Raw genomic sequence first — 25305 nt, 5'->3', positions numbered from 1 at the left:
ATGCCTGGCACAGGAGCTTCTGCCTGAGGCTGTTCCTGCCCGTGCTGAGCTGGGGGCTCAGGATAACCCCCGCAGGCAGGGCCAGAGCCCGAGGGTCTTTTGCGGCTCCCCAGATGGGATTCTGACCCTGCTGGAATGGGAATACAACCAGGAAAACTCTCCTGAGGGTGTGCCCACTGCTCTGGCCGGTGCGGGGGCTCCCCAGATGGGATTCTTCATCTGGGGAGCAGATGAAGAAGATCTGGATACATTCTCTGTATCCTGGGAGTGGGCGGGATGGGACATCCCCTCTCCCACCTGCCCAGGAGGTGCCTGTGGTACCTGGGGACAGGAACGGGGACATCAGAGGGGTGGGAGGGCAATGGGCCTCTCCAAACTCTGCAAAACGGGGTTTTCACTGGGGTTGTCTGAGCGCTGCTGCCCCCAGGGGGATTTCTCGTCCTCTCTCTTTACCTGTGCCTGGCTCCACCTCTGCACCCCCAGCACCCACGTCCGTCCATCCATCCCTCCGTCCGTCCGTCCGTCCATCCATCCCTCCCGCAGCTGCCTCAGACACCCGGGGCCGGGGTCCTGTCCCCTCCCCGAGCTCGCCGGGAGTGTCACGGAGGGACAAAGCCCCTCGCAGGTGCTCGGGGCCGGGGCCGAGCTGCCTTTTGCGGCGCTCGGCCCGCGGTGATTGGGCGCTATTTTGCTCCGGCTCCCTCCGGCAGCTGTTGCTGTTCTTTACCCGGCAGAGCCGGGGCCGCCCGGGGGCTGCAGCCGAGGAGGAGGCGGCGGCCGAGCCCAGGTACGGAGTTTGTGCCTTTTAAGCCCAGGTGTGGGGCAGCCCCCGGGCAGCCCTGGCCGCAGCCCGGCTCTGTGCGGCCGCGAGGGAGCGGGAGCCACGGGGCCCGTCCCGGGGCGAGGGTGGCAGGGAGAGCGGGGCAGGCAGGGGACTATTTTTGGAAGTGTCTTTGATGTGAGTCAGCGGTGAAAGCGACCTCGGGAGCCCGTGCAGGAGAGGTCCCAGCGGCAGCAGAGCGGAGCTGATTATTTGTTAAGTGCCTGCGATTTTGAGCCTTTACGGGCGGATCTGGCGTGCGGGGCGTGAGTGCCCGGAGCGGGATGAGCGGGCAGGAGGGACGGATGATGGATGGATGGATGGATGGATGGATGGATGGATGGATGGATGGATGGATGGATGGATGGATGGATGGATGGATGGATGGATGGAAGCACTCCTGGGCAGAGGCACTGCGAGCAAGGACTTGGGGGCTGCAGGTGACCAGCCTTGCCATGGGCAAAGTGTCCCTGGCATTTGTTGGCCATCCCTGGCATTGACGGCTACCCGTGGCACTGTGGCCACCCCTGCCCTGCTTGGCCTGGGCAGTGGCCGTGCCTGGATCACCAGCCCAGGACGGCTGTTCCTGCAGGTGACACGGCCCATCCTGCCTGGGGACAAGGATCCTGCGTGGGCTGTGGAGCCCTGGAGTGCATCCACCTCCTCCCAGGGCATCTCCTGCCCAGAGGGGACAGAGCTGGACATGGATCTGGTCAGCTCTGGGGCCGAGTTAATGCCTTTGAGGCACTTGACAGGGAAGGACACCTGCCTGCCCCCAGGTCTGGAGGCTCTTCAGGCTCCTCCATCAGGGTGAAGCCCAAGGGGTGGAGATGTGGAAGAGCCTGGCACTCTGTGACAGGGCACTGGGCCCAGCTGAGGGCTGGGGAGCCCAGCAGGGGTGTGCTGTGGGCACAGTGTTCGATCCCTCTTCATTTAGTGAGGGTGCCTCGAGGTGACATGGTCCCTGTGCAGCATTGGAGAAAGACTTGGGATGCCCTGAGGCCACCAAAGGGCTGTCCAGGTGGGCAGGGAGAGCTCAGAGGTGGCCAAGGAAGGACAGGAGAAGAGGTTCCTTGTTCTCACCGTGAGCCATGGCCACTGGTGAGGTGTGTGAGACTCTGCAGGACACAGCTCAGCCTGGCAGAGATGGTTCTTAGTGGTGGTGTCACTTCACAGGGTGACCTCGTGCACTGAGGGACACCTGTGTGACACCAGCTCCATGGGAATGTGATCATGGCCAGGGAGAAGAGGAGCAGAGGCTCAGGCCCTCCTCCACCTTCCTGGTGCTCATCTGTGCCCAAACCCAGGGTGAATGATTGAGAAGCTCAAACACAGGGCAAGCACGTGGGGGGGAACACTTTGAGGAAAAGTTCTCCACCTTTTGCTTCCCCTGGGTCTGGAACCTCCCCAGGGCCCATGAGAGTCCTGGGGCAGCTCCGTCCCTTCCCGGCACAGAAAGGATCAGACTTACATCACTTAAACAAACCAAAGACTCATTTTATTTCCTCTTGAGAGCAAAGATCTTTCAGATCACGGTCAAAAGGTTTCCTCTTATTTGTCTGTTTTGCTTCCAACATTGAGTTGTAGGTTTCATCCTGGGTACTGGTATCTTTTTCTCAGTGTTCCACAGGGGGGAAATAAGCTAAATCTGGCTCTCAGGGGGCAAAAATTCTTCCTTCTGGGGAGGATGTGGCACCTGAGGCACTGGAGTCAGAGCTGCCAAGAGGGCTGAGGCCAGAGCTGCTGGGGCCTTGTGCTGCCTTCCCACCCCTGGAGCTCTCCCAGGACAGAGAAACCCCTGGACCCCAAGAGCCCAACGCCTCCCCAGCCCTTCCTGGTGCCAGAGCCCTGGGCTTCCATTTGCTCTCTCACTTCCCAGCTGGGACAAGGTCTGGAGTCCTCCCTGAGCTCCCTTGAGTTCCTTTTGGGGGTCTGGTTGCTCCATGGTACCTGGGATTTCTCCTGCTGATTTCTCCTGGCCTTCCAGTGCCCAACCTTGTGTTTTTGGGGTGTCTGAGCACACCCTGGGCTGTTGGACCCCCACGTGCCTTGGCAGGGAGGTCACTGTCCCTTTGGCTGCCACTCCCCTGGGACATCCAGGCTGGTGACATTTTGGGGCTCAGAGCTCCCATTGCACCCCTCGATGCCTGGGGGGGGGTTTGCCTGACTTGGGACACCTCTCTCCATCCACGGGTGACACGGCAACACCAGCGGGGGGACCAGGGCCAGATGTCCCCTCTCTGCAGGCTGGGGGTGTCACTGAGGGCCCCCAGTCCTGGCAATTCCCACCTGCCCAGGTTTGTCACCGCAGGAGCTGTGCCGTGCTGGTCTGTGACAGACGCCAACGCTCCGGCGAGCAGCGACAGCCTCGGGGAGAGCCGTGGAGCCCATGTGAGTGCCAGGGCAGGGCGGGGGTGCCAGGGGATCCCTGTGCCAGGGCAGGGTGGGGGTGCCTGGGGGGATCCCTGTGCCAGGGCAGGGGGTGCCAGGGATGGATCCCTGTTCAGAGCAGGGGGTGCTGGGTTTGGATCCCTGTGCCAGGGCAGGGGGTGCTGGGTTTGGATCCCTGTGCCAGACAGGGGGTGCAGGGGATGGATCCCTGTGCCAGAGGAGGGCAGGGGGTGCCTGGGGGGATCCCTGTACTGGGGCAGGGGGGGCCAGGGATGGATCCCTGTGCCAGGGCAGGGGGTGCAGGGGATGGATTCCTGTGCCAGGGCAGGGCAGGGGGTGCCTGGGGGGATCCCTGTGCCAGGGCAGGGGGTGCTGGGTTGGGATCCCTGTTCAGAGCAGGGGGTGCCAGGGATGGATCCCTGTTCAGAGCAGGGGGTGCAGGGGATGGATCCCTGTGCCAGAGGAGGGCAGGGGGTGCCTGGGGGGATCCCTGTACCGGGGCAAGGGGTGCCAGGGATGGATCCCTGTGCCAGGGCAGGACAGGGGGGTGCCAGAGATGGATCTCTGTGCCGGGCCAGGGGCCGGGGGCCGGGCTGGGGCTGTCCCGCAGTGACATTCCGCCCGGCAGTGCTGCAGCACGTCCATCCCGGGGCAGCCCAAGGTCCCCCAGCTGTCGCTGTCACTGATCCGTGCCGGTGGGCAGCTCTCTCTGCTCTCTCTGGTGGCACTGACCAACGCCCAGCCCGGCCACCAAGCCGCGCTCAGCCCCGAGCCCGGAGCGCAGCGCGGCTCCCGGCGCTCCCCGCAGCCCGAGCCTGCCCTCAGCGGGTGCTGCAGCCCCGGTCCAGCCCCGAGGGCTGCCCCGGGGGCATCCCCAGCACGGCCCGGGAGCCTCAGTCCCAGCCCGCCCGCGTGTGCCGGGGCTAACTCGTGGCTAAATCCAGCTTAAATAGCGTAAAATACACCCCACTTTTAAGGCTGTTGAGGTGAACACTCAGCCCAGGTGCTGCGGAAGCCGGGCTGGTGCCTCTCGCTGGGGCAGCACCGGCTCAGCCCCGGGGCACCGCAGCAGCGTGTCCCCGTGCCCCGGCCACGCTCTGTGCCCTCCCCGCAGGGAATAGAGGAGAGTCCCCGGCGCGGTGTCTCCAGCAGGACCCGGAGCAGCCCGAGGCAGGGACAGGAGCCGGACATGCCCGAGCCAGCCCCGCTCGGCGGGGACAGGAAAGCGGCGGAGAAGAAGCGGGGGGAGAAGGTGGGAGCCAAGGGCAGCGCTGCCGGGCCGCCAGGTGGGTGTGTGGGGAGCCCTTCCCTGCCCCAGAATGGTCACCTGGCCCCAGGTGGCCACAGAGGCACAATCCCGTGTGTCCGGGAGGCGCTGTCTGGCCATGGAGCAGTGACAGGAGGAGCTGGGGGGAAATCAGGGACACGGGGATGGAGATGGGGCTCCTCAGCCGCCTGCCAGATCCTCCATCTCCTCCTCCTCCTCCTCCTCCTCCTCTCCACCCTGCTCAGATTAGCTGCTGGAGGAGGAGCACGGGCAGCGCTTTTCCCAGCTTGATCGCCAGGATACTCTAATGCCACCATGGCCCAAACCCGGAACACTCTTGTCCCCACTCCTGCAGTGCAAAACGTGGCAGGAGCAGCTCCTGCCCCTGCCCTTGTCCCTGTCCCTGTTCCTGACCCTGCCCCTACCCCCATCCCCGTCCCTGTCCCCGTCCCTGTCCCCGTCCGTGCCCCTGTCCCTGTCCCTGTCCCTGTCCCTGTCCCTGTCCCCTGTCCCTGTCCTGTCCCTGTCCTGAGTGGGCGGTGCAGGAGGATGTTAAGAGCTCTTCCCACCCCCCAGCTCAGAGCCCTTTGCCTCTTCCCAGTTCCCTCCAGTAACATTTTTCCCTGGGGGTCCCAGTCCCCAGGACCCTCCCGGTGCAGAGCAAGGTGGAGCCGCCCAGCCTGGACCCTGCGGAGGAGCCGCTGCTCTGGGAAGGGCTCACCCTCAACAAGTGCATCCTGGTGGCCTCCGTGGTCGCCCTGCTCAGCGTCACCTTCCAGGTGCTCCAAGGTGAGTCGGGAGGCGGACGGAGCGGGAAGGGGAGGCCAGACCGCGCTGCCAGCCCCTGGCTCCTGTCCCCTCCTCTCTTGCAGCTCCATGCTCCAAGGAGGGACTGGCCCGCGGCCGGCAGGAGCCTCCGCCCCCTCCCGTTCCCGGTGGGTCCGACCCTCCCCGATCCCCCGGGCCCAGCCTGCGACAGAGCCACATCCCAGGCTGGGGTGGCCCTGGGAGCCCCCGGCTGGGATATGCCACAGCTGACAGTGGCCTGTCCCTGTCCCTGTCCCCTCCCAGAGGCTGTGAGCCCCAAGGCGGAGATCCCAGAGGCGGTGACCGCCCAGGCTGAGCCGCCACCGGAGAGCAGCGCGGTGGAGGATGATGGTGATGATGAAGACGGTGACGATTACGATGACAGCGAAGCTGACAGCAACCTGGTACGGGTCAGGGTGGCACCTCCCGGGGCAGGGAGCATCTTGTCCCCAGGGCAGGGCTGGACAGGGGTCCCAGTCCCCTGGGCTGCACCATCAGCTCCCGGTCCCCTCTGTCCCCACAGGCAGAACCCTGGATCTTCAAGAAGTGGTTTGGCCGCGCAACACCAGAGGATGAGGACAAAGATGAGGACAAGAATGGGGACAAGGATGAGGACAAGGATGAGGACAAGGATGAGGATAAGGATGAGGATGAGGATGAGGACAAGGATGAAGAACCTGCAGCTGTCCTCGAGGTGCCAGTGGCTGTGATGGAGGGGAAGAAGAGCCAGGAGAAGAAAGTGGAGAAGGAGGAGGAGGAAGAGGAAGAAAAAGAGGAGAAGGAGAAAGAAAAAGAGGAGAATGAGGAGGAGGAGGAGAATGAGAAGAAGGAGGAGGAAGCGGAGGAGGAGAAGGAGGAGAAGAAGAAGGAGGGGAAGAAGGAGAAAGCCCGGGAAGGCCGTGCTGTCCATGTGGAGCGGAGCAGCAGGAGGGAGGCACGAGCCAAGGACAGGACAGCGGGGGACAAACCTGGCAGAGCCCCCAGGGCCCCCAGGGAAGCCGAGCAGCAGCCCCAGAAGAAGCGAGACCGGGAGAGGAAGGAGAGGAAGGAGAGACGGCGGGAGAGGGATGAGTCCAGGAGGGACGGGTGGAGGGGCCGTCCCGGCAGGGCTGAGGGTGGCCGGGAGAGCCCGAGGGAGAGCCCGAGGCGGGACTGGAAGCAGCAGAAGGGCAGGAGGCCCTGGGAGCCGGCGCCGGGCAGGGACGGCAGGGCCAGGGAGGGCAAGAGGCGCGACTGAGGCCGGGGTGGGCGTGGGGCTCGATGGCGCTGGATCCAGGGGGATCCAATCCCACCACTGCCCCCGGCAAGGGACCCCCGGCCCTGCCTGCTCTCCAGAGACACCCCTGGGCACGGGCAGCACACCAGGACCCCCGAGCAGCAGCAGAGCAGCCCAGGAGCCTGGCATGAGCCTCCCTGGGGACTTTGGGCCCCCCTGGATCAAAGGCGACCTGAAAGGACTCATGGAAGGAGCTTCTTCGGGACTCCTTACTTCTCCATCCCCACCCAAAACCCCTCTGCAGCTCTCCTCCACTCGTGGTTCCAGGGTGAACAGAGTTGTGTCCAGACTGTGCAGCTCTTGGTTAATGGTTTTATTGAAAGCAAATCAGGAGAGAAGAATATTCTGGGTTACGGAAGCAGGCTGCAGCCTCCTCCGAGGGACACCAGGGACAGACCCCTGACCTCACCCAGCCCAGTGCCATAGCTGCGGGGTGGCCCAGAAGGTGACAGAGCAGGGCTGGAGCCCTTCACCCGGGGATCCCTGCGGGCCTCGCCTTCTCCGAGTCGCTTTTAGGAAGGAAACACAAGAGCAATATCACACAGCCAGAGTTCACAGCCCCGACCCATGGCAGGTTTCAGTATTTGCTAAATCAACAGCGGTTAAAATAAACTATTTTCATTTTTAATAAGGTATTCAACTGAATGCTTTTTAAAAATAGCGGGGGAAAAGGAAAATGAGAAAAGCCCTTGTCCCTGGTTATGTGTTTTGTCCCTTGTTATGTGTGTGTGTGGTTTCAGGGTTAATCCTGCAGGGCTGTGAGATGGGACTGGTGGGTACCAGCCTCCAGCCGTGCCTCCCGTGGGGACACTGCAAAACCCGAGGAGGTGTAGGCAGGACAAGCCCAGGAGCTGCTCCCAAGGGCTTGGCTCCCCGCTGAGGGCCGGGCTCAGCTGGAAGATGATCTGGGGCAGGCGGACGGAGCTGACGCCGGCGGGGACGTGGAGCAGGTGCTCTGGCAGCCGGTTGCTCCCGCTCCCATTAATGGTGTGAGCAGCCCGGGAGGTGTAACGGGATCGCTCCCACCCCTGGCAGGGTCAGCGCGGGGTGACGCAGATGTGACCTGGCCGGGAGCCCCAGAACACGGCCAGCGGCTCCTCACAGCCACAGCTCACACAGAGACGTGTCCCCAGGGCAAGGCTGGTCTCTGCGAGGGGATTTGGCCTCTTGCTCTGCTGTCACAGGGGGTCCCCGTGATGGGCCGTGGGCTGAATAGCCAGAGGATGCTGCAAGGCTTGGAGGAAGCAGCAGCTGCCCTTCCCAGCCACTACAGGAGCAGAGAGTGAGCGATAAATAAGAATGGTCCTGCCTGGATCTGCCAAGTTTTGTCCTCGACCCACGGCCCTGCCGTGCCCGTACCCAGCCGAGTCAGAGCCCGCGGGCACCTCGGGCACCCTCAGCAGCGGCAGGGGCACATCCCCAGTGGAACACGGAGCAGCCCCAGGGACAGGCATGGATGAACCCAGAACCAGAGCGATGCTAACGAGCCAAACCATGGGGAAAGGACACACGGGAGCTCCCGTCTCGGGAGAAGCACCAGATCCCGAGCCGGGAGGGCAAACCGGGAGAGGGGCCGGGGTGGGGCGAGCGGGGAGGCCGGCGGGAGCCTCACCGGCAGCCGCACTCCTCTGCCACCATGTTGGGGAACTTGCGGATCTCCAGCCCGTCCGAGGAGAGGCTGATGATGAGCTGGTCCGAGTAGCGCACGGGCACGCAGCACGGAGCCCTGCGCAGCGGCGAGCCCTGGTCCTGCATGCCCAGCAGCAGCACCGTGTGCGAGAAGTAGCTGGGGATGCGTGCGGAGAGCGGCAGCCGGCAGGGCCCCTCGCAGTTGTTGGCCGCGTACATGGTGGGCATGATGATGAAGTGGCGGTCGCGCAGGTCGATGGTGAGCTCCTGCAGCCGGCAGTGCGCCTGGTGCCGGGCGCTGCGGTTCTGCCGCTGCACCTTCCTGCGCTCCTGCCAGCGCGCCCGCACCGACTGCAGCGCCTTCAGCAGCAGCAGCGTGCGCAGCTTCCGAGAGCCAGGCCCCCGCTCGGCCGCCTCGGCCTGCCCCGGCTCTGCTGGGTAGTAGCAGAAGGTCAGGAGGTGCTGGAAAAGCGCCGCGTTGGCTTGGAAAGCCGGGACGTCCCTGAGCTCCTGGATGACCACCTGCAGTTTGCCCAGCAGCAGCTGCAGCACGGTGCCCTCCGGCTGCCAGTCCCCCAGGTGCTGCTCCAGCACGGCCCCGCTGTCCTGGGGCAGCAGCAGCACCGAGGGCTCCTCCGACTGCACCAACCGCTCCAGCGCCGCCTCCTCCGACAGGTTGAGCAGCTGGTGAGGGAGGTTCTCCATCACCTCGAAGTCCAGCCAGTGGTGGGCACTGGGCTGGGGTGGCAGCTCGCTGGAGGAGCTCAGGAGCTGCCGGATGAACCGGGTCAGCGTTGCCAGGAACTGGGCGCTGCCACCGGGCGCTGGGGACGAGGTGTTGCCGTGGCTCAGGGCAGTGGGGGTCGGCAGCTCCTCGGTGCCAGCCTGGGGTGGGCTGCAAGGAGAACACAGGGAGAGTCACGGGGCCCCCGTGTAGCCCGGGGGTCCCACCAGGCTGTGCCCTACAGCCATCCATGGTCCCACAGCTGGGGCTGTCCCTCTCCCACTTCATCTCCCAACCCCTGTGTTTTCCCGTGCCCGCAGTGAAGGCCACGGACCTGAGCTGTGGGTACGGAGCCGTGTCCACCACCCCCTCAGCAGAGAGGTAGGAGGATGGGGCCAAAGCCTCCTCTTCCTCCTCCTGCTGCCGTGACTTTGCCAGCAGCAGCAGCACCGGGGTCATCCGGGTGAAACATTTGTCATCAGAGCCGAACAGGAGCTGCTGCACCTCCGTGCGGGGCAGGGGGGCACCTGCTGCGGCCACGAGAGGGGAGAACGTCGGTCTGGGGTTTCCAGCATGTCCCCAGCACCTCCTGTGGGCCCAAGCGAGGACACGAGGGCAGGGATGCTGCTGTCCCCAGGGCGTCCCCCCGTTCCTACCTCCCGCTCCGCCGTGGATGGCGAGGGAAGCCGAGAAGCGGAGCCGCTCCGCGCTGCGGGTGACGGAGGCTGCGGCGGCTGCCAGGGCCAGGTACTGCGTGTCCCTGGAGAGGCAGAGCCTCTGCACCGAGGCAGAAACCGCAGAAGCCCCGAGGGCGTGGGTGAGACTTCAGTGGGGGAACACACTCACCTCAGCCCCCGCTGTGGTCCCTGCGGGCTCCGGCTCGCCCAGCCCGCGGTGGCCCAGGGAGCAGCGACAGGGAGGGTGGGGAGCACTGTGAGCTTCGCCCTCAGCCCCAGAGCTGCTCCGGGGGGTGCAGGAAGCCCCGTGAACCCCCGAGGGGCAGGCGGGGGATCCCAGCCCGGTACCCGGGTGGCCCCGCTGGCAGCTGCGGACAGGGTGAGAGCTCCATCTTCAGGCACGGCGGGAGCGGGAGACGGGCGGAGCTGCTGGGAGGGGACGGCAGAGGGACCGGGAGGGGTGACAAAGGGGCTGGGAGGGGATGCTGAATGGATGGGGAGGCGATGCTGAATGGACTGGGAGGGGATTGTGAATGGACTGGGGGGAAGGATGAATGAATTGGGAACGGATAGCAAAGGGAGCTGTTGAGTGGACTGGGAGGGATGACAGTGGCACTGGGCAGCAGAGCCGGGACACCCCTCCCGCCCCCTGCGCCCACCGAGGCCCGGACCCACCTGGTCCCGCGCCAGCCCCGGGCCGGTGGCCAGCAGCTCCTGCGGGGACCCGGAGCCCCGGCCCTCCCGGCGGCCCAGGTAGAACAGCATCACGGCCGCCTGCAGCTCTCCCACAGCCCGTCCCACCTCCGCCTGGAAAACCAGCTGGAACCGCAGCTTCACCTGCGCCTCCCACTGCACTGGAACGGGGGAGACACGGCCGTGAATCCCCTCGGGCGCCGCGGGGCCCCGGGGGGTGAGGAAGGGGCTTCGGGCGAGCCCTGTGCCCGTGAAGGGACCAGAGCACCGGGACAGGAGCAAATGGGGAGAAGCGACGCAGCAAAGCCCCGGCTCCAGAGAGATGGAGAGCGGGACACACCCTGCACCCGGCGAGCTGCCTCCCCCCGGCCCCATGGGAATCTGCTCTCCAGGGGCTCGGGGACGTCGTGGCCGCTGCCCGGGGAAGCGCCACTTCCCCGCCGGCCGGCACTGCTGAGTCCAGCTGAAAACCCAAACCGCGGAGAGGCGGAGGATTTCAGTTCGAAAGAAGCAATCACCGTCCTCTCGTTATGGATTCAATTGGAGAGTGTAACTCCCTCTCCAGAACCGGGATCGCCCCCGGGATGGACAGGGGAATGCGTGGTGAGGTTTTCCCATAAGGCTGAAGCTACAGGAGCAGCCCAGGACCCGGGGCTGTTCCACAGCCCTGAGTGGAGATCAGCACCTGCCGGGCTCCCGGCACAGCGGCAGCAGCTGGGTCCGAGCCCCTCCTTCCTCCCCAGAGCTGGGATGGGACCCAAACCCATCTGCCGTGTGAAGGCAGGAAGTGAGAAACACTGATGAGAACAGAGCAGAAGCCACCAAGAATCACAGAAATGTCCTGAGCTGGAAGGGAGCCTCAAGAATCACCAGCCCTGCACAGACACCCCAACAATCCCACCCAGTGCACCCTGAGAGCGTTGCCCAACGCTGCTGGAATGTGGCACCTGGGGGTTGGTCAGAGGTGGGGACAGATGGCAGAGCCACGCTGCCATCCTCACCTCCTTAAAAACATGCCCAGAAACACTTCACTCCATCACTTCACTGTTTTTAATGGGAAACCCAACCCCCAAATTTAATTCTGTGTTTAAAACCCTGACTTCAGGCCAGCAAACAGCATCACCACCCTGAGCCCTGCATCCTTCCCCTCCCTGTTCCACCTCGGAGCCTGCGGGGCTCTCCCACCAACCTTCCTCCAGGTGCAGGACGAGGAATCTCTCCAGCCCCGGCTCCAGCACGTGCTCGTGGATCCTCTGCAGGGGATGGGGAGCAGCCCCGGCCTCCCCGGGCCGGCACAGCCCGAAGGTGCCCGGCAAATTCCCGTCCCAGCTCCGGCGCCGTCTCAGCAGTTTGATGAAGCTGCTCTCGTAGTGGCTGAGCACACCCACCACCTCCAGCTGCCTCGGGGTGGCCCCGTCCTGCTCCATCCTCACCCTGCACACGGGCCCTTCCAGGCCCCCGAGGGGCCAGGGCTGCGGGCCAGAGCGGGACCAGCCCGGGCCCCCCTCCTCAGCCACCCCCTGCGGGCACTTGGCTCCCGGCTCAGCCTTGGAGAAGAGGCGAGCGGCAGCAGCCCTCCTGGACCTGGGTGTCTCCTGTAGACTTCCATTTCCCACCCTTCTCCCTTCTGCTTCCAGCAGGCTCAGCTCCATCAGGGAATCCCTTCCCTCCTTCCTGGGCAGAGCTGCAGAGGGGAGCAGCAGCACCAGGCACAGCAGGAGCCCCCTGAGAGCGCTCATGGTCCCACCTCAGCTTTCCCTGGAGCAGCTCAAGCATCCCAAGCCCTCGGCAGGAAGAGGGAGGACAGCTCTCCCTTTTAACCACGGGTGGCCTTGAGTGGCCGAGGCACAACAACCTCCCCTGAGCCGCCCTGGGGCTGTCGCGCTGCAGAGGAGGAGGGAGGTGGCAAAGAAACATTTTTTTTGTTCTATTTTTGGGCCTGCAGCTCGTTTTGGAAATGTGCAAAGATCGAAACTGTTGCGCTCGCTCGTAGGGATGCACGGCCTTGACTTTGGATGTTTTCTAAAGGAGGATGAGTGTCTGGAATGGGATCCTCGTGGGGACTGGCACGTACGACCCCATCAGCACCGAAACACCGGGAGGGGAGAGCGAGCCAGAGCAGGAGGAGGGGGACAGGGGCAGATATTAGGTTGAAATAAGTAAATGTATGGAAAGCATTCATTCTTTGGCTGGAAAACCTTCACCATGCAGCCCACCAGGCTGCCTTGGAATAGGGCTTCATCCTGGGAATGAGAATCACAAGGGGCAGCAGCAGCCTGAGGACTTTGAGCACTCAGAACTTCCCTCAGACAGTCTCACACACACCATTGTAAAGACTTGTCCCTCCATGAGATGCCTGGACTCACTGAACAGCTGGAATTGCCAATGCCATCTGCCTAAACCATCCTGGAAACCCATCCCAAGAGAGTTCCTGATTTTGGCAAGGGGGAAGGTCTCAACAAAAAAAGGTCCAGACCCTTCAATGAGTTTCCAAGTATTTGCAGCCTGGAGCTCAGGATCATCAGAAAAGGATGGAGCACCCAAACTGGACCAGGACATGGACACCACAGCAAGTGCTGGAGGAGCCCGAGGTCACTTCTACAGCAGCTGACAGAGGCCACAGAGCTGCTCCAGGGCTGGAGCCAGGCTGGGAGAGCTGGGGGTGCTCCCCTGGAGAGGAGAAGCTCCAGGGAGAGCTCAGAGCCCCTGGCAGGGCCTGAAGGGGCTCCAGGAGAGCTGGAGAGGGACTGGGGACAAGGATGGAGGGACAGGACACAGGGAATGGCTCCCAGTGGCAGAGGGCAGGGCTGGATGGGAGATTGGGCAGGAATTGTTCCCTGGCAGGGTGGGCAGGCCCTGGCACAGGGTGCCCAGAGCAGCTGTGGCTGCCCCTGGATCCCTGGCAGTGCCAAGGCCAGGCTGGACAGGGCTGGGAGCAGCGTGGGACAGTGGGAGGTGTCCCTGCCATGGCAGGGGTGGCACAAGATGGGATTTCATGTCCCTCCCAATTAAACCAGTCTGGGATTCTGTGACTGACTGGGACCATCTCAGCCCAGCAGCAGAGAGGAAGGCTTTGATTCCCCCATCAAGGGGGTACAGCTGGAGGGCTCCTGTGGGCCCTCAAACAACCAGAACTGGTCAGGAACCCCAGCCCTAGCCATGCCCTCACCCACTGAGCCCCCCAGGATCCCCCACTGACCCCCCAGTTCAGGGACAGGAACATGGGAAAGGGCAGAGAAATGGCAGAACTGCTGCTGCTTTTTAGTGGAACCAAGTGATGGCTGCAAGGAAACATTCAGGATAAACAAACACAGAGAACTAAAAACTTGCCTGAACAGAGCTGTCAGTGGGAGGAGGGCACACAATAAAATCCTGTGACAGCAGGTGCTATCCCATGGTACTGACACTTAATGAATTATAATAATAAACTAAGATTAAATATCAGTAACAGGAGCCTTTCTGTGTCCCCCCTCAGTGAATGAACAGAGATGAAGGGCTTTGGTTGAATCAAAACTGATTAATGGGGGGTAATTAATGGGACACTCATCAGGCAGCCTGGGGGGGATAGGCAAGCCAGCTGATGGAGACACCCAGTCAGGAGGGGAATGCCTTGAGATTCCCAATCTTTTGCCTGCTATTTGGAGAATTTCCAAAATACAACCAGCCTGGGAATGTTTCCTGTACCTAAAGGGTAAGGAAAGTACAGCACAGGGAGCCAGAGGCCAAGGAGAATCAAAACCCTTTTAATGAACCTACAGAACTCAGTCAGGTTTGCAGACATACAAAAAGGATCTGTTCCGGGATCGGGGGCGAGCTGCAGTTAAAAAGCCACAAATCCCACGGGATGGAGCCCATGAGGGGCTTCAGTTGGAGGGAGGGGGAGGGGGGATGGTGCCCGGCCCCTCCGTGGGGAGCGGCGGCCGCATCATGGGGGGCAGGGGGGCAGGGGGGGGCACCCCGGGCGCTGGGGGCAGCTGGGGGGGCACTGGCGGGGGTGGCACCGGCCCGGAGGGGGGCATGGGGGGCAGGGCCATGCCCCCAGGGGGAGGGGGGGGCATGGAGTCGGGCAGGGGGGGCCGCGGGGGCAGCCCGTTCATCAGGGGAGGGGGCGGCGGCCGCTTGACGGTCGGGGGCCCTGGGGGGAGGTTCGGGGGCGCCGGGGGCTTCTCCATCTTGAAGTGGAATTGGAGGAAGAACTGGGAATGGGAGGAAAGCAGAGAAAAGGGAACAATTAATGAGAGATTGACAGAATCCTGGAGTACCCTGAGCTGGGAGGGACCCTCAGGATCATCAGTGCAGCCCCTGGCCCTGCAGAGACCCCCAACAACCCCACCCTGAGCATCCCTGAGAGCTCCTGCAGCTCTGGCAGCCCTGGGGCTGGGGCCATTCCCTGGGGAGCCCGGGCAGTGCCAGCACCTGGTGACAGCTCTGCCAGCACACAGGAGCTGCTCTCAGCCCCAGAGCACAGCTCAGGCCTCTCCTGTTACCTGCAGATGTCCCAACCCTGGCAGTATCTGTGATTGGCACAGTCCTGCCCCAGATTTTAACTCCTCTGAACTCTGAGGGGTGAGGGGTGACTGGACTCTGAACTGTGAGGGGTGGGAACCCCCCAGGCACTGTCCCCTGGACACAGGGGAGCACCCCCAGCCCCAGGCTCCCTCAGCCAGGCGTGTGCAGGGAACACAGAGCCAGGGAGAGGACATGGTGCTGCACTTTTATCATGGAATCATCAAGATGGGAAAATCCAAACCTAACCCTAAGATCAACAAGTCCAGCCACCAGCCCAGCAGCAACGACACATTCAGCACTAAACCATGCCCACAAATGCCACAACCACTTTTTTGAACACTTCCAGGTGTGTGGTGTGCCCTGGGCAGTCTGTTCCAATGCCTGACAATGTTTCAGTGAAGGAATTTTCCCAATATCCAACCTAAACCTCCTCTGGCACAGCTTGAGGCCGTTCCCCTCTGGTCTTTTCTCCTGTTCCCTGCGAGCAGAGCCCAACTCCCCTCTGGCTGCACCCTCCTGTCAGGGAGTTAGAAGAGCAAGAACATTCCCCCTGGGCCTCCTTTCCTCTGGGTACTTATGTCCCATCCTGCTGCCAGAAACTGAATCCCCTCCAAGATCCCACACAGGAGGATCTCTGTCAGCTCTCACTGCACAGGTGCATTGAGAGAATGGAGATTTGAACAGCAGAGGCAGCAGGACAGAACTGATGCCACTGTCTCCAGTTGCTCTGCTCTCCTTGAGGACAGACATTACAAAACCTCAGTTACCTGTTTGGTTTCTCTGTTCCAGTGAGTCCAGAACTTTCCCTCTGCTTTATCAATTTCTCTGCTTGGCACCTGCACCAAAGGAGAACACAGAGCTATTCTCAGCAGCACCAGATTAGCTCAAAGGCCCTTTTTAGCCCCAGAGCCTGTGAGATAAGCACAGTTATTCCAGGCCTTGCAGGGCTGTTATTAGACAGAGGTGGAGGCAGGAAAGAATTAAGTTACTTCCCTATCGGTCAAGGACAACCAGCAAAAATCCCTCCCTGAACATCTGCACAGAAGCTGAGGAGTGAAGCCCAGAAGGCTCCTGCCTGTGCCAGACACTGGGAATTCACAGCTCCCCAGAGCTCAGCACAGTCTGGTTTTCATGCCAGAGTCCTCCACCAAACCTCACCGGGGTTTAATGACTTCCAGCCTGACACCCCTTCCACTCCATTAACCCATGAGGGTAGCGCAGACATCAGAGAGTTCATTAGGATCTAATTACAGAATATCCTGAGCTGGAAGGGACCCACAGGGATCAAATCCATCCCCTGTCCCTGCCCAGACCCCCCAACAGCCCCACCCTGAGCAGCCCTGAGAGCGCTGTCCAAACGCTCCTGCAGCTCTGGCAGCCTCGGGGCCGGGACCATTCCCTGGGGAGCCTGGGCAGTGCCAGCACCCTCGGGGGGAAGAACCTTTCCCTGAGCTCCATGCCAAGGCCTGGCACAGCTCCAGCCCTCGCTGGGCTCCAGGGGCTGTCCCAGAGCAGAGCTCAGCCCCGGCCCCTCTGCCTCCCCTCGGGAGGAGCTGCAGCCCCGAGGAGCCTCCCCTCATCTCCTGTGCTCCAGCTGAAGGAGCCAAGTGCCCTCAGCCGCTCCTCAGACCTTCCCCAGCTCCGTGTCCCTCCTTGGGACACTCTCCAACAGCTTTGGCTCCTTCTGACCTTGTGGTGCCCAAAGTGCCCCCAGCACTGGAGCTGAGGCTGCCCCAGGGCAGAGCAGAGTGGGACAATCCCTCCCTGGCCTGCTGCCCCCAGGACAGGGCGGCCCTTTGGGCTGCCAGGACTCAGCGGTGCCTCAGATCCAACTTGCCACTGACCAGGACCCCCAGGTCCCTCTCTGCATCGCTCTGAGATGACGCAGACGTGCTGTGATGCATGGAACAGTTGCTGTGCACATCCCAAGGGATGCTCCTGCCTTAGAAGAGCTCAACTTGGGCACCTTGGTCTGGTTCTCTGGATGTCTGCTGATTTCTAGGACATCTGGGTCCTGTTTGGCTTTGGGATTTGCTGCTGAATTTCTTTTTTCCTCAGACCCTTCCCCAGCTCCATGTCTCTTCTTTGGACACTCTCTAATGGCTCGGTATCTTCCTCATATCACAGTGAGCACACATAACATTGATGGTGAAGCAACCCCAGTGCAGAGCAGGCAGGGACAGTCCCCTCCCCTGACCTGGCAAAGGCAGGAAGGGAACTCTCCCAGATTTCCAGGACTCCTCTCTGTCTTAGGTTGGAAACAGGGGTATCCTGTTCCTATCTGTTAGGGGTGGGGCAGTTCTCTTCTGTTCATTAGGCAGTTTTCTTTATTTCTCCCACAGCCAATCCTCCCTCCAGGAGATCTCTTCTGTTAATAAGCCATTAATTAACTTATGTTCATGGGCCAGTGAGTGTCCCTACATGCCTGATAAAATTCCATCATCCCACTGGGAGATGCTCCGCCCAGGCGAGGAACCAAACATTCCTACCTGGATCCAATCTGACCTGGGAACAGCACAGCAGCCTTTGCCCCCTGCATTCCCAGAGGAGCAGCTTTCTTCCCCACTGCATTCCCAGAGGAGCAGCTTTCTTCCCCACTGCATTCCCAGAGGAGCAGCTTCCTTCCCCCTGCATTCCCAGAGGAGCAGCTTTCTTCCCCCCTGCATTCCCAGAGGAGCAGCTTTCTTCCCCCTGCATTCCCAGAGGAGCCCAGGCCCATCTCCCCCAGCCCTGGAGCTCCAGAGGAAAACTCCCCCCTTGTGCAGGATCCTGCTCCAGCAGAAGCACAGCTGGCACTGCAGGAGGGCTGAGCCCCCCTGGGATGGGGCTGAGCCACTCCCTGACCCACAGGCCGCGATGGCCTGCTCTGACTCTGGCAGTGGTTTTTTGTTTGTTTGTACTATTACATTTGTATTTTCAGTTTTCCTGTTAAAGAACTGTTATTCCTACTCCCATATCTTTGCCCGAGAGCCCCTTAATTTCAAAATTATAATAATTCAGAGGGAGGAGGTTTGCATTTTCCATTTCAGGGGAGGCTGCTGCCTTCCTTAGCAGACAGCTGTCTGTTCAAACCAAGGCACTGTCCCAGGGGTTTGCCAGGTCTCACCTTGAAGGCGATGGTCTCGTAGGGCTCAGCTGCCATCAGCAGGTACTGCCAGCGCCGGTCCGGAGGCTCGATGCGCTGCTCGTAGGCCGACATGAAGCGGTGCCGGGGCATGATGCTCTCAGCTATCTCTGGGTAATCGATCTGGGGGGGCAGGGCAGCATTAACAACCCCCCCTCTGCACCCCCACCTCTGCTCCAAACACATCCCTCAGTGTGGAGCACACCCAGAGCGATCCACAATACAAAGGAAACAGACAGCGGAGGTAAGGGCTGAGAATCCCAGAATGGTGTGGGATTAAAGACCCCACACTGAAATAGGGGACATTTAGGAGAGATGGGGGAAGGAATTGTTCCCTGGCACGGTGGGGAGGCCCTGGCACAGGCTGTCCAGAGAAGCTGTGGCTGCTCCATCCCTGGAAATGTTCCAGGCCAGGTTAGAGCAACCTGGTCTCATGGAAGGTGTCCCTGCCCATCACAGGGGGTTGGAAATAGATAATTTTTTAAGGTCCCTTCCAGCCCAAACTATCCTGTGATTCTCATTTAAATCCACCTCAGACTCCACATTCCTCTCCTACGACACAGCCTGATAGCTTAGCTCAGAGATTTGCTCAACACAATCAGCTGCAGCAACTAGGAAGATAAGGCCTCATTATTATTATTGATTTCATGGATCCTGCAAAGAAGTGCTCATGTAGCAGCAGTGTTACCTGGAAAACCCTGACAAGGAGAGTTTTAACCCTGCCCTTACCTGGAAGAGAAGGCTCTGCTGGCCTGTTTCTGGGTCCCTCTGTTTGGTCACTGTGAAAAAAAAAATAAGAAAGCTGAGAACATCCCCTGGCAGGATGAGAGCAGCATTAATCTGCCCTGGGAAACACACAAAGTTTCTAAGAATTAAATATTACAAGATTTTTCTCCTATTTATCAAACAAAATGTCATATTATCTTTAACCAAAGCTACTTCTGTGAGGATGAGCAGGCCCTGGCACAGGGTGCCCAGAGCAGCTGTGGGTACCCCTGGATCCCTGGAAGTGTCCAAAGCCAGGCTGGATAGGGCTTGGAGTGAGTTGGGATGGTGGAAGGTGTCCCTGCCATGACAGGGGTGGGGTGGGGTGGGCTTTAAGGTCCCTCCCAACCCAAACCATTCTGGGATTGTGTCACTGCCATGGGCAGGTTTGGGCCCCTCAACCCAAGAATGACACTGAGGGGCTGGAGCGTGTCCAGGGCAGGGGCAGAGCTGGGGAAGGGTCTGGAGCACCAGGAGAGGCTGAGGGAGCTGGGAAGGGGCTCAGCCTGGAGAAAAGGAGGCTCAGGGGGGACCTTGTGGCTCTGCACAGCTCCTGACAGGAGGGGACAGCCGGGGAGGTCGGGATCTGCTCCAGAGAACAGGGACAGGAGGAGAGGGAACAGCCTCGAACTGTGCCAGATTTAGGTTGGATATTGGGAAAATTCCTTCCCTGAAGGGACTGGAAAGCATTGGAAGGGGCTGTCCAGGAATCACCATCCCTGGAAGTGTTAAAACACCTGTAGATGTGGCACCTGGGTACATGGTTTAGTTGTGGCCTTGGCAGTGCTAAGTTTACTGTTGGACTCAATGATCTTAAAGGTATTTTCCAACTTAAAGTATTCCATGATTCTCCTCTACTGAAGTTCAGCTGCTGTGGACCAAACCACTGGTGAGATTAAAAACCCAAATTTTCTACTGAAGGCCAAAAAAACAGAAAAAACCCCATGAGCTCTGCATGGAGTGAGTGATTTACAGCATTAATGAAAGGTGCTGCAGCACAAGAGAAGGAGGAGAGATGAAATGCCATCATCTCCCTGGCAGCCTGAGACACACCCATCTATTATTGACGTGGTTCTCCCTGCCTGTCAGCCATAAAGAGATGTTCCATGAGCAATTTAAACAATAAAGACTTCAGGAGAGAGCCCATATCTTATTCATGGGCAGAACTGTGGTATTCACATTGCCTCTGAACAGAGAGAGACTTAGCTCTCTAAGGATTTCTCCTGAGAGAGGCTGTGGGAGAAGCAGAGAAAGAGAATCAAAACAATTCTTATCTCATTTGCTACGCCTGTGTTTATGTACATCTAGAATGTGTTATAGAAATTGTTAAGAAGCTGATTTCTTAATTAAATACTAGTAATACTGTTTTAAATTAATTAACCAATTAGTATACAACTGTGTCAGGACTCAGCAGAGTCACAAGTTTTCTAGTTAGTTAGTAATAGTTCTTATTAGTGTAATACAGTGTTTTAATATAATATAGCATAATAGTATATAATATAGTACAATAAAGTAATTAATTAACCTTCTAATATCATGAAGTTCTACACATCATTCTTCCTGAATTGAGGATCATAGCACCAATTCAGAGCTGATACAGAGCTGCTCAAAAGCCTAATGAATAATTCACATCCCAGCCAGGCAGGCACTGCCCATCAGGGACCCCTGACTCACCCTTGTAGCCTGGGCGCCCAATTTTGACAAATTTCTTCACTTCCACTTTGACCTTCTCTGGGGCAGGCTGGGCAGGGGCTTCCTTGGCTTCCTTGGCAGCTCGTCGGGCCCTGGGGATTAATTTAAAATTTAAGGGTTACCTGCCCTTGTTTCTGAAGGAAAGCCAGGAGCAGTTTGAATCCCTCAGCACAGCATTCCACAGGAATCATGCCAGGAAATCCTATTTCCCTTCCCCAGCTGCATCCATTCTCCCCCCAGCTAAAGGCTGTCACTCAACCATCTGATCCACCCTCATGATGACCTTGAGGCCAGGCTCCACAGATGGATTTGGAAAGACTTTAATTCTTGAAATCAAAATGAAAAAAAAAAAGCAAAAAAAAAGAAAAAAAAAAAAGCCAAACCTATAGGTCATGCAAAGCAAACTGGATTCCTTAAAACAAAACTTACAAATTTCTCCAAACATGTATTAACAAATCCAGATCACAGAATTTTAGAATCTCCTGAGTTGGAAGGACCCACAGGGATCATCAAATCCAACCCCTGGCCCTGAACAGAGACTCCAGTAATCCCACCTGAGCATCCCTGAGAGGACTGTCCAAATGCTCCTGGAGCTCTGGCAGACAGAGATCCTCCTAACTAGACTCACACAATTTGCTTTTAAAACTCTCTCTCTCTCTTCATTCAGCAATTTCACAACTGGATTTGAACTTTAGCTTAAAATAGAGATCTTCAGCACCATTTTCCAAGCAGATCCAGGCTGTGCCTCCTGGCTGCATGAGGAACCACAGTAAAATAACAATCAGGCAGAGTGCAATGGAGTTAAAGGACTACAGACACCCAACATCATAATATTAAAGTGCTTCCGTAATGGAGAACAAAGTTATGGTAGAGGATAACTTACAAATTGGTCTGATGCTTCTTCCCCTGGGTATGTGCCAAGTAACTCCCCTGAAATAAAAACCAAGGTAGAAGTTAAATGAATCTGTGACTGAAACATTCCTGTCACAGGAAGATTGCATCACTCCCTGACAAGGGTGTTTTAATCCTCAGCACAGAGGAATCTCACTCCAAAAGTGCAGATTGCTCTCAGCTGCTGAGCTGTCATCATGTCTTGGGTTATAAATGTGTATTTTGTTTCTTATATAAGTGGGGCAGTTATTTTTTGTTATTGGGTAGCTTACTTTATCTCTTCTACAACTAATCTTCCCTCTGGGGAGATATCTCTTGTTAATGGGCCATGGAATCTCACTACATAACTGATAAAATTACATCATCTCATTGTGAGATGTTCTGCTCAGGGGGAGGAGCTAAGTATTCTTACTTAGATATAATCTGAGATTTAGAACACCAGGAGCAGTCCTTCTCTACCAGATTCTAAGAAGAACAGCTTTCTTTTTTACTAGATTCTCAGAAGAAGACTAAGCTCATCTACACTACTCCTGAACCTTCAGAAGAAAATCACTCTTCAACAAGATCTTGGTGCACACTGTCAGGTTTAACCACCCCTCAGGTCTCAGCAGTCACTGCCCACGTGCTGAAGCTCCTGTTATTCCCAAATTGCTGCTGCTAGGATCAGGACAGGCAGGTGCTCCCCTCACCTCATTGTTGTGGAGCGTCAGGCAAAGCTTGCACTCGTAGGAGCCCAAATGATTTTTCATAAAATAGGGGTCCTGGGAAAAGAATGACAGACGAGTTATGAGCAAAATCCATTGGCAAAATAAGAGAATAACCAAAATACTGCAGAGTTCTGCACTGGAAGAAAGGTTCTTCCCCCTGAGGGTGCTGGCACTGCCCAGGCTCCCCAGGGAATGGTCCCGGCCCCGAGGCTGCCAGAGCTGCAGGAGCGTTTGGACAGCGCTCTCAGGGCTGCTCAGGGTGGGGCTGTTGGGGGGTCTGTGCAGGGACAGAAGCTGGACTGATGATCCCTGAGGGTCCCTCCCAGCTCAGGATACCCTAGGATCCTGTAGCTGAGTTCAGATTTTAAATTAACAGCACAAGAGAGGTTTAGGAGGAGGAAACAAGAGAGAACCAACAGCAGCTATGTGTGCAGTGGTGACAGAATTCCCAACTGTAGCAGGAAACACCACAACCCAAACCAGCCCTGGGGAGACTGGAAATAGATGGATACACAAGAGCTGGCACCTCCTTGTCACTCTGTCCTAAATATTCCTTATTCAACCCCCACATGCCCAGAAACAGATGTATTTAAACCCAATCCACACCTCAGCCTGGAAACAAGGAGGCTCTGGGGTGACCATAAAGCCTAAAGGGGCTCCAAGAGAACTGGAGGAATGTCGCCCTGATTCTTAAGATTTTCTAAAGCCTTCTGAGTTTCCATTCTGTTAGAGAACTTTCTCACACAACTTTCTGTAAACAACTTATTGTTCTGCATTCCTTCATAGAGGTGGAGAAACTTGATGTACTAGTAGTTTGTCCAATGTCATTGGAGAGGTGGCACTTGCACCCTCCAATCCACTGTTACCTTTAAAAAAGTATAAATGCTGGAGTCAGAAAATAAACTCTTTCTTTTTCACCTTTGCAATAGTAGCAGCTTGTGTCATGCTTTCATGTGTCCTATACCGACAGAGGAAAACTTTGGAAAAGGGCCTGGAAGGACAGGACAAAGGGAAATGGCTTCAAAGAGACCAAGAGTAGGTTTAGATGGGAGACTGGGGAAAAATTCTTGGCTGTGAGGGTGGGCAGCTGGCATGGATTTCCCAGAGCAGCTGTGGCTGCCCCTGGATCCCTGGAAGTGTCCAAGTCTAGGCTGGACAGGGCTTGGAGAAACCTGAGATGTCCCTGGATGAGCTTTAATGCTCCCTTCAACCCAAAGCACTGCAGGATGCCATGAATGTGACTGTGCCCGGTGTCCCCCGGGCTGCGGGGGCTCCCCTGCACCTTGTTGATGTCGATGGTCTCCAGGGCCAGCTGCCGCAGCCGCTCCCGCCGGTCCCGGTTGCTCTCGGAGGCCGAGGCCACGCCCCCGCTGCCCGTTTTACCCCCGGGCCGGTGCTGGAAATCCATGCTGGGGATTTCTGGGCTTCAGCTCCTCCTGGAGAAATGGAGTCTGCCAAGAGGAAGGAGTGTCAGGGACAACTGAGCCACAGGACTCTTCAGCCGCAGCAGCGAGGGTGGGGGTGACACCCAGGCATGCCCCAGGCACACAGCACGGGATGCAATCCCACATGGAGCACATCCGGCACCACCGACCTGGGAAAGCCGAGTACGGATCCAGAAAATCCCCCCGGAGCCCTTCCCATCACCTCAGCCACTCCAAGCCCAGCTGGGCCCCACCAGAGGAGCCTTCCCCCCTCACCTGAGGTACCAACAGCCCCAGAGCTCCTCCCTGACCACCACCAGGTCTATGCTCCCCCACCACCCCCAAAGCCCCAGGGCCACCCCCAACACCAAGGGAGGGTCAGAGCCCCCCAAGCCCCCCAACAAGGTCAGGGGTTCTGAGCAATGTCCCCAAGCCCCAGGTGAGGTCCTGGAGTCCCCCCTGCCCTCAGCAAGGTCAGAGCCCTGCCTAGACCTCCCCACAGGGAGCCCAAACACTGGAAAGACCTTTGAGGAACCCCAAATCCTTCCCCACAGAGCACCCAGTTCTCCAGTGTCTCGTCCCCAGTCCCTCTCCAGCCACATCCCCCTGTAGCTTCAGTCCTGATTCAGCCAGTCAAGGCCCACTGACTCCCACTCAGGTGCTCTTCCCCATCCTCCCCACACTCCCCTGGCCCTACCCCAGTTTCCCACTCGTGATTCTCCAGCTCCCCCAGCCCCACCACCCCAGTTCTCCTAGTCCCTCCATTTCCAGCACCCTCAGTTTCTCCAGCACCCCCAGTCCTCCCACCCAGGGCACCCAGTTTCCCCAGTACTTTTCCAGTAGCTCCATCCCAGTTCTGCATTCGGCAACCTCCAGGTGCCTCCGTTCCTGCCCCGCTGATCCTCCCAGTAACCCAAATCCTGCCCTGGTGCTACCCTGGTTTCCCACTCGTGATTCTCCAGTTCCCCCAGCCTCACCACCCAGACCACCCAGCACTCCCAGTCCCTCCTCACCCAGTTCTCTCAATTCTTCCTTACCCAGCTCTCCCAGTCCCTCCTTCCCAGCTCTCCAGTCCCTCCTCACTCAGCATGCCAAGTCTCTCCATACTCCAAACTCCCAGTCCTTCTTCACCCAGTTCTCTCAATTCCTCCTCACCAAGCTCTCCTAGTCTCTCCATACCCAGATCTCCCAGTCTCTTCTCCCCCAGTTCTCTGAATCCTCCTCACCCAGCACTCCCAGTCCCTCCTCACCCAGTTCTCTCAATTCCCCTTCACCCAGCATTCCACATCTCTCCATACCCAGCTCTCCCAGTCTCTCCATACCCAGCATTTCCAGTCCCTCTTTCCCAGCTTTCCAGTCCCTCCTCACCCAGCATTTCCAGTTCCTCCTTTCCCAGTTCTCCCAGTCTCTTCTCTCCCAGCTTTTGCAATCCCTCCTTTCCCAGCTCTCCAGTCCTTCCTCACCCAGTTCTCAATTCCTGCTTCCCAGCTCTCCCAGTCTCTCCATACCCAGCATTCCCAGTCCCTCTCTTCCAGCTCTCCCAGTCTCTCCTCACGCAGCACTCCCAGTTGCCCAGCCCCGACTCCCCAGTTCCCCCAGTCCTGCCCCGTTCCCCCTCAGTCCCCCTCTCCCCTCAGTTCCCCCTCTCCCCTCACGGCCCCTCTTCAGTCCCCCTCTCCCCTCATGGCCCCTCTCCCCTCAGCTCCCCTCTCCCCCCTCTCCCCTCAGGGTCTCTCCCCGCTCCGAACCTGCGCGCGGCCGCGCTCCCGCCCCGGCGCCTGCGCGCTCCCGCGGCTCCGCGGTGTTTCCGGCCCGCCGAGGCCGTTCCGGCTCCGAAGCCGTTCCGGGCCCGCCGAAGCCGTTCCGGGCCCTGGAGCCGTTCCGGCCCCGAAGCCGTTCCGGGCCCCGA

General features: G+C 59.0%; 3 protein-coding genes across 4 annotated transcripts in view; 1 reads left to right on the top strand and 2 right to left on the bottom strand.

Moving 5' to 3' along the window:
• JSRP1 (junctional sarcoplasmic reticulum protein 1) overlaps window positions 1-6522 on the top strand; it is a 33983-nt gene extending 27461 nt beyond the window's left edge. The window contains exons 3-8 of the mRNA XM_077788725.1: window positions 3132-3211; window positions 4326-4497; window positions 5115-5267; window positions 5351-5413; window positions 5550-5689; window positions 5809-6522. Coding sequence (XP_077644851.1) covers window positions 3132-3211; window positions 4326-4497; window positions 5115-5267; window positions 5351-5413; window positions 5550-5689; window positions 5809-6522 — 1322 coding nt within the window. The remainder of the gene's footprint in view (window positions 1-3131; window positions 3212-4325; window positions 4498-5114; window positions 5268-5350; window positions 5414-5549; window positions 5690-5808) is intronic.
• Window positions 6523-6859: 337 nt separating this feature from the next.
• On the bottom strand, window positions 6860-12023 carry AMH (anti-Mullerian hormone). The gene is made up of 5 exons (XM_021528304.2): window positions 11474-12023; window positions 10267-10445; window positions 9571-9691; window positions 9249-9441; window positions 6860-9085 (listed from the first exon to the last, which is right to left on the bottom strand). Exons 1-5 carry the CDS (start codon window positions 12021-12023, stop codon window positions 8170-8172), a joined length of 1959 nt encoding a protein of 652 aa, XP_021383979.2. The 3' UTR covers window positions 6860-8169.
• A 1982-nt stretch (window positions 12024-14005) lies between these two features.
• Window positions 14006-25254, bottom strand: SF3A2 (splicing factor 3a subunit 2). Of its 2 annotated transcripts, none has more exons than XM_077788784.1 (9): window positions 25145-25254; window positions 23255-23423; window positions 21955-22026; window positions 21258-21304; window positions 20357-20466; window positions 18647-18696; window positions 17900-18040; window positions 15561-15629; window positions 14006-14480 (listed from the first exon to the last, which is right to left on the bottom strand). In XM_077788784.1, exons 2-9 carry the CDS (start codon window positions 23378-23380, stop codon window positions 14148-14150), a joined length of 948 nt encoding a protein of 315 aa, XP_077644910.1. In that variant the 5' UTR covers window positions 23381-23423; window positions 25145-25254; the 3' UTR covers window positions 14006-14147. The 2 variants fall into 2 exon arrangements, with proteins under 2 accessions (XP_077644910.1, XP_077644911.1); XM_077788785.1 differs by lacking the exon at window positions 25145-25254 and adding an exon at window positions 24434-24453.
• Window positions 25255-25305: the final 51 nt, after the last annotated feature.

This window comes from Lonchura striata, chromosome 28 (genome assembly GCF_046129695.1).
Source record: "Lonchura striata isolate bLonStr1 chromosome 28, bLonStr1.mat, whole genome shotgun sequence".
Lineage (NCBI taxonomy): Eukaryota > Metazoa > Chordata > Aves > Passeriformes > Estrildidae > Lonchura > Lonchura striata.
The sequence above is the reverse complement of the archived record's forward strand: the minus strand, read 5'-3'. Positions and strand labels throughout refer to the sequence as shown.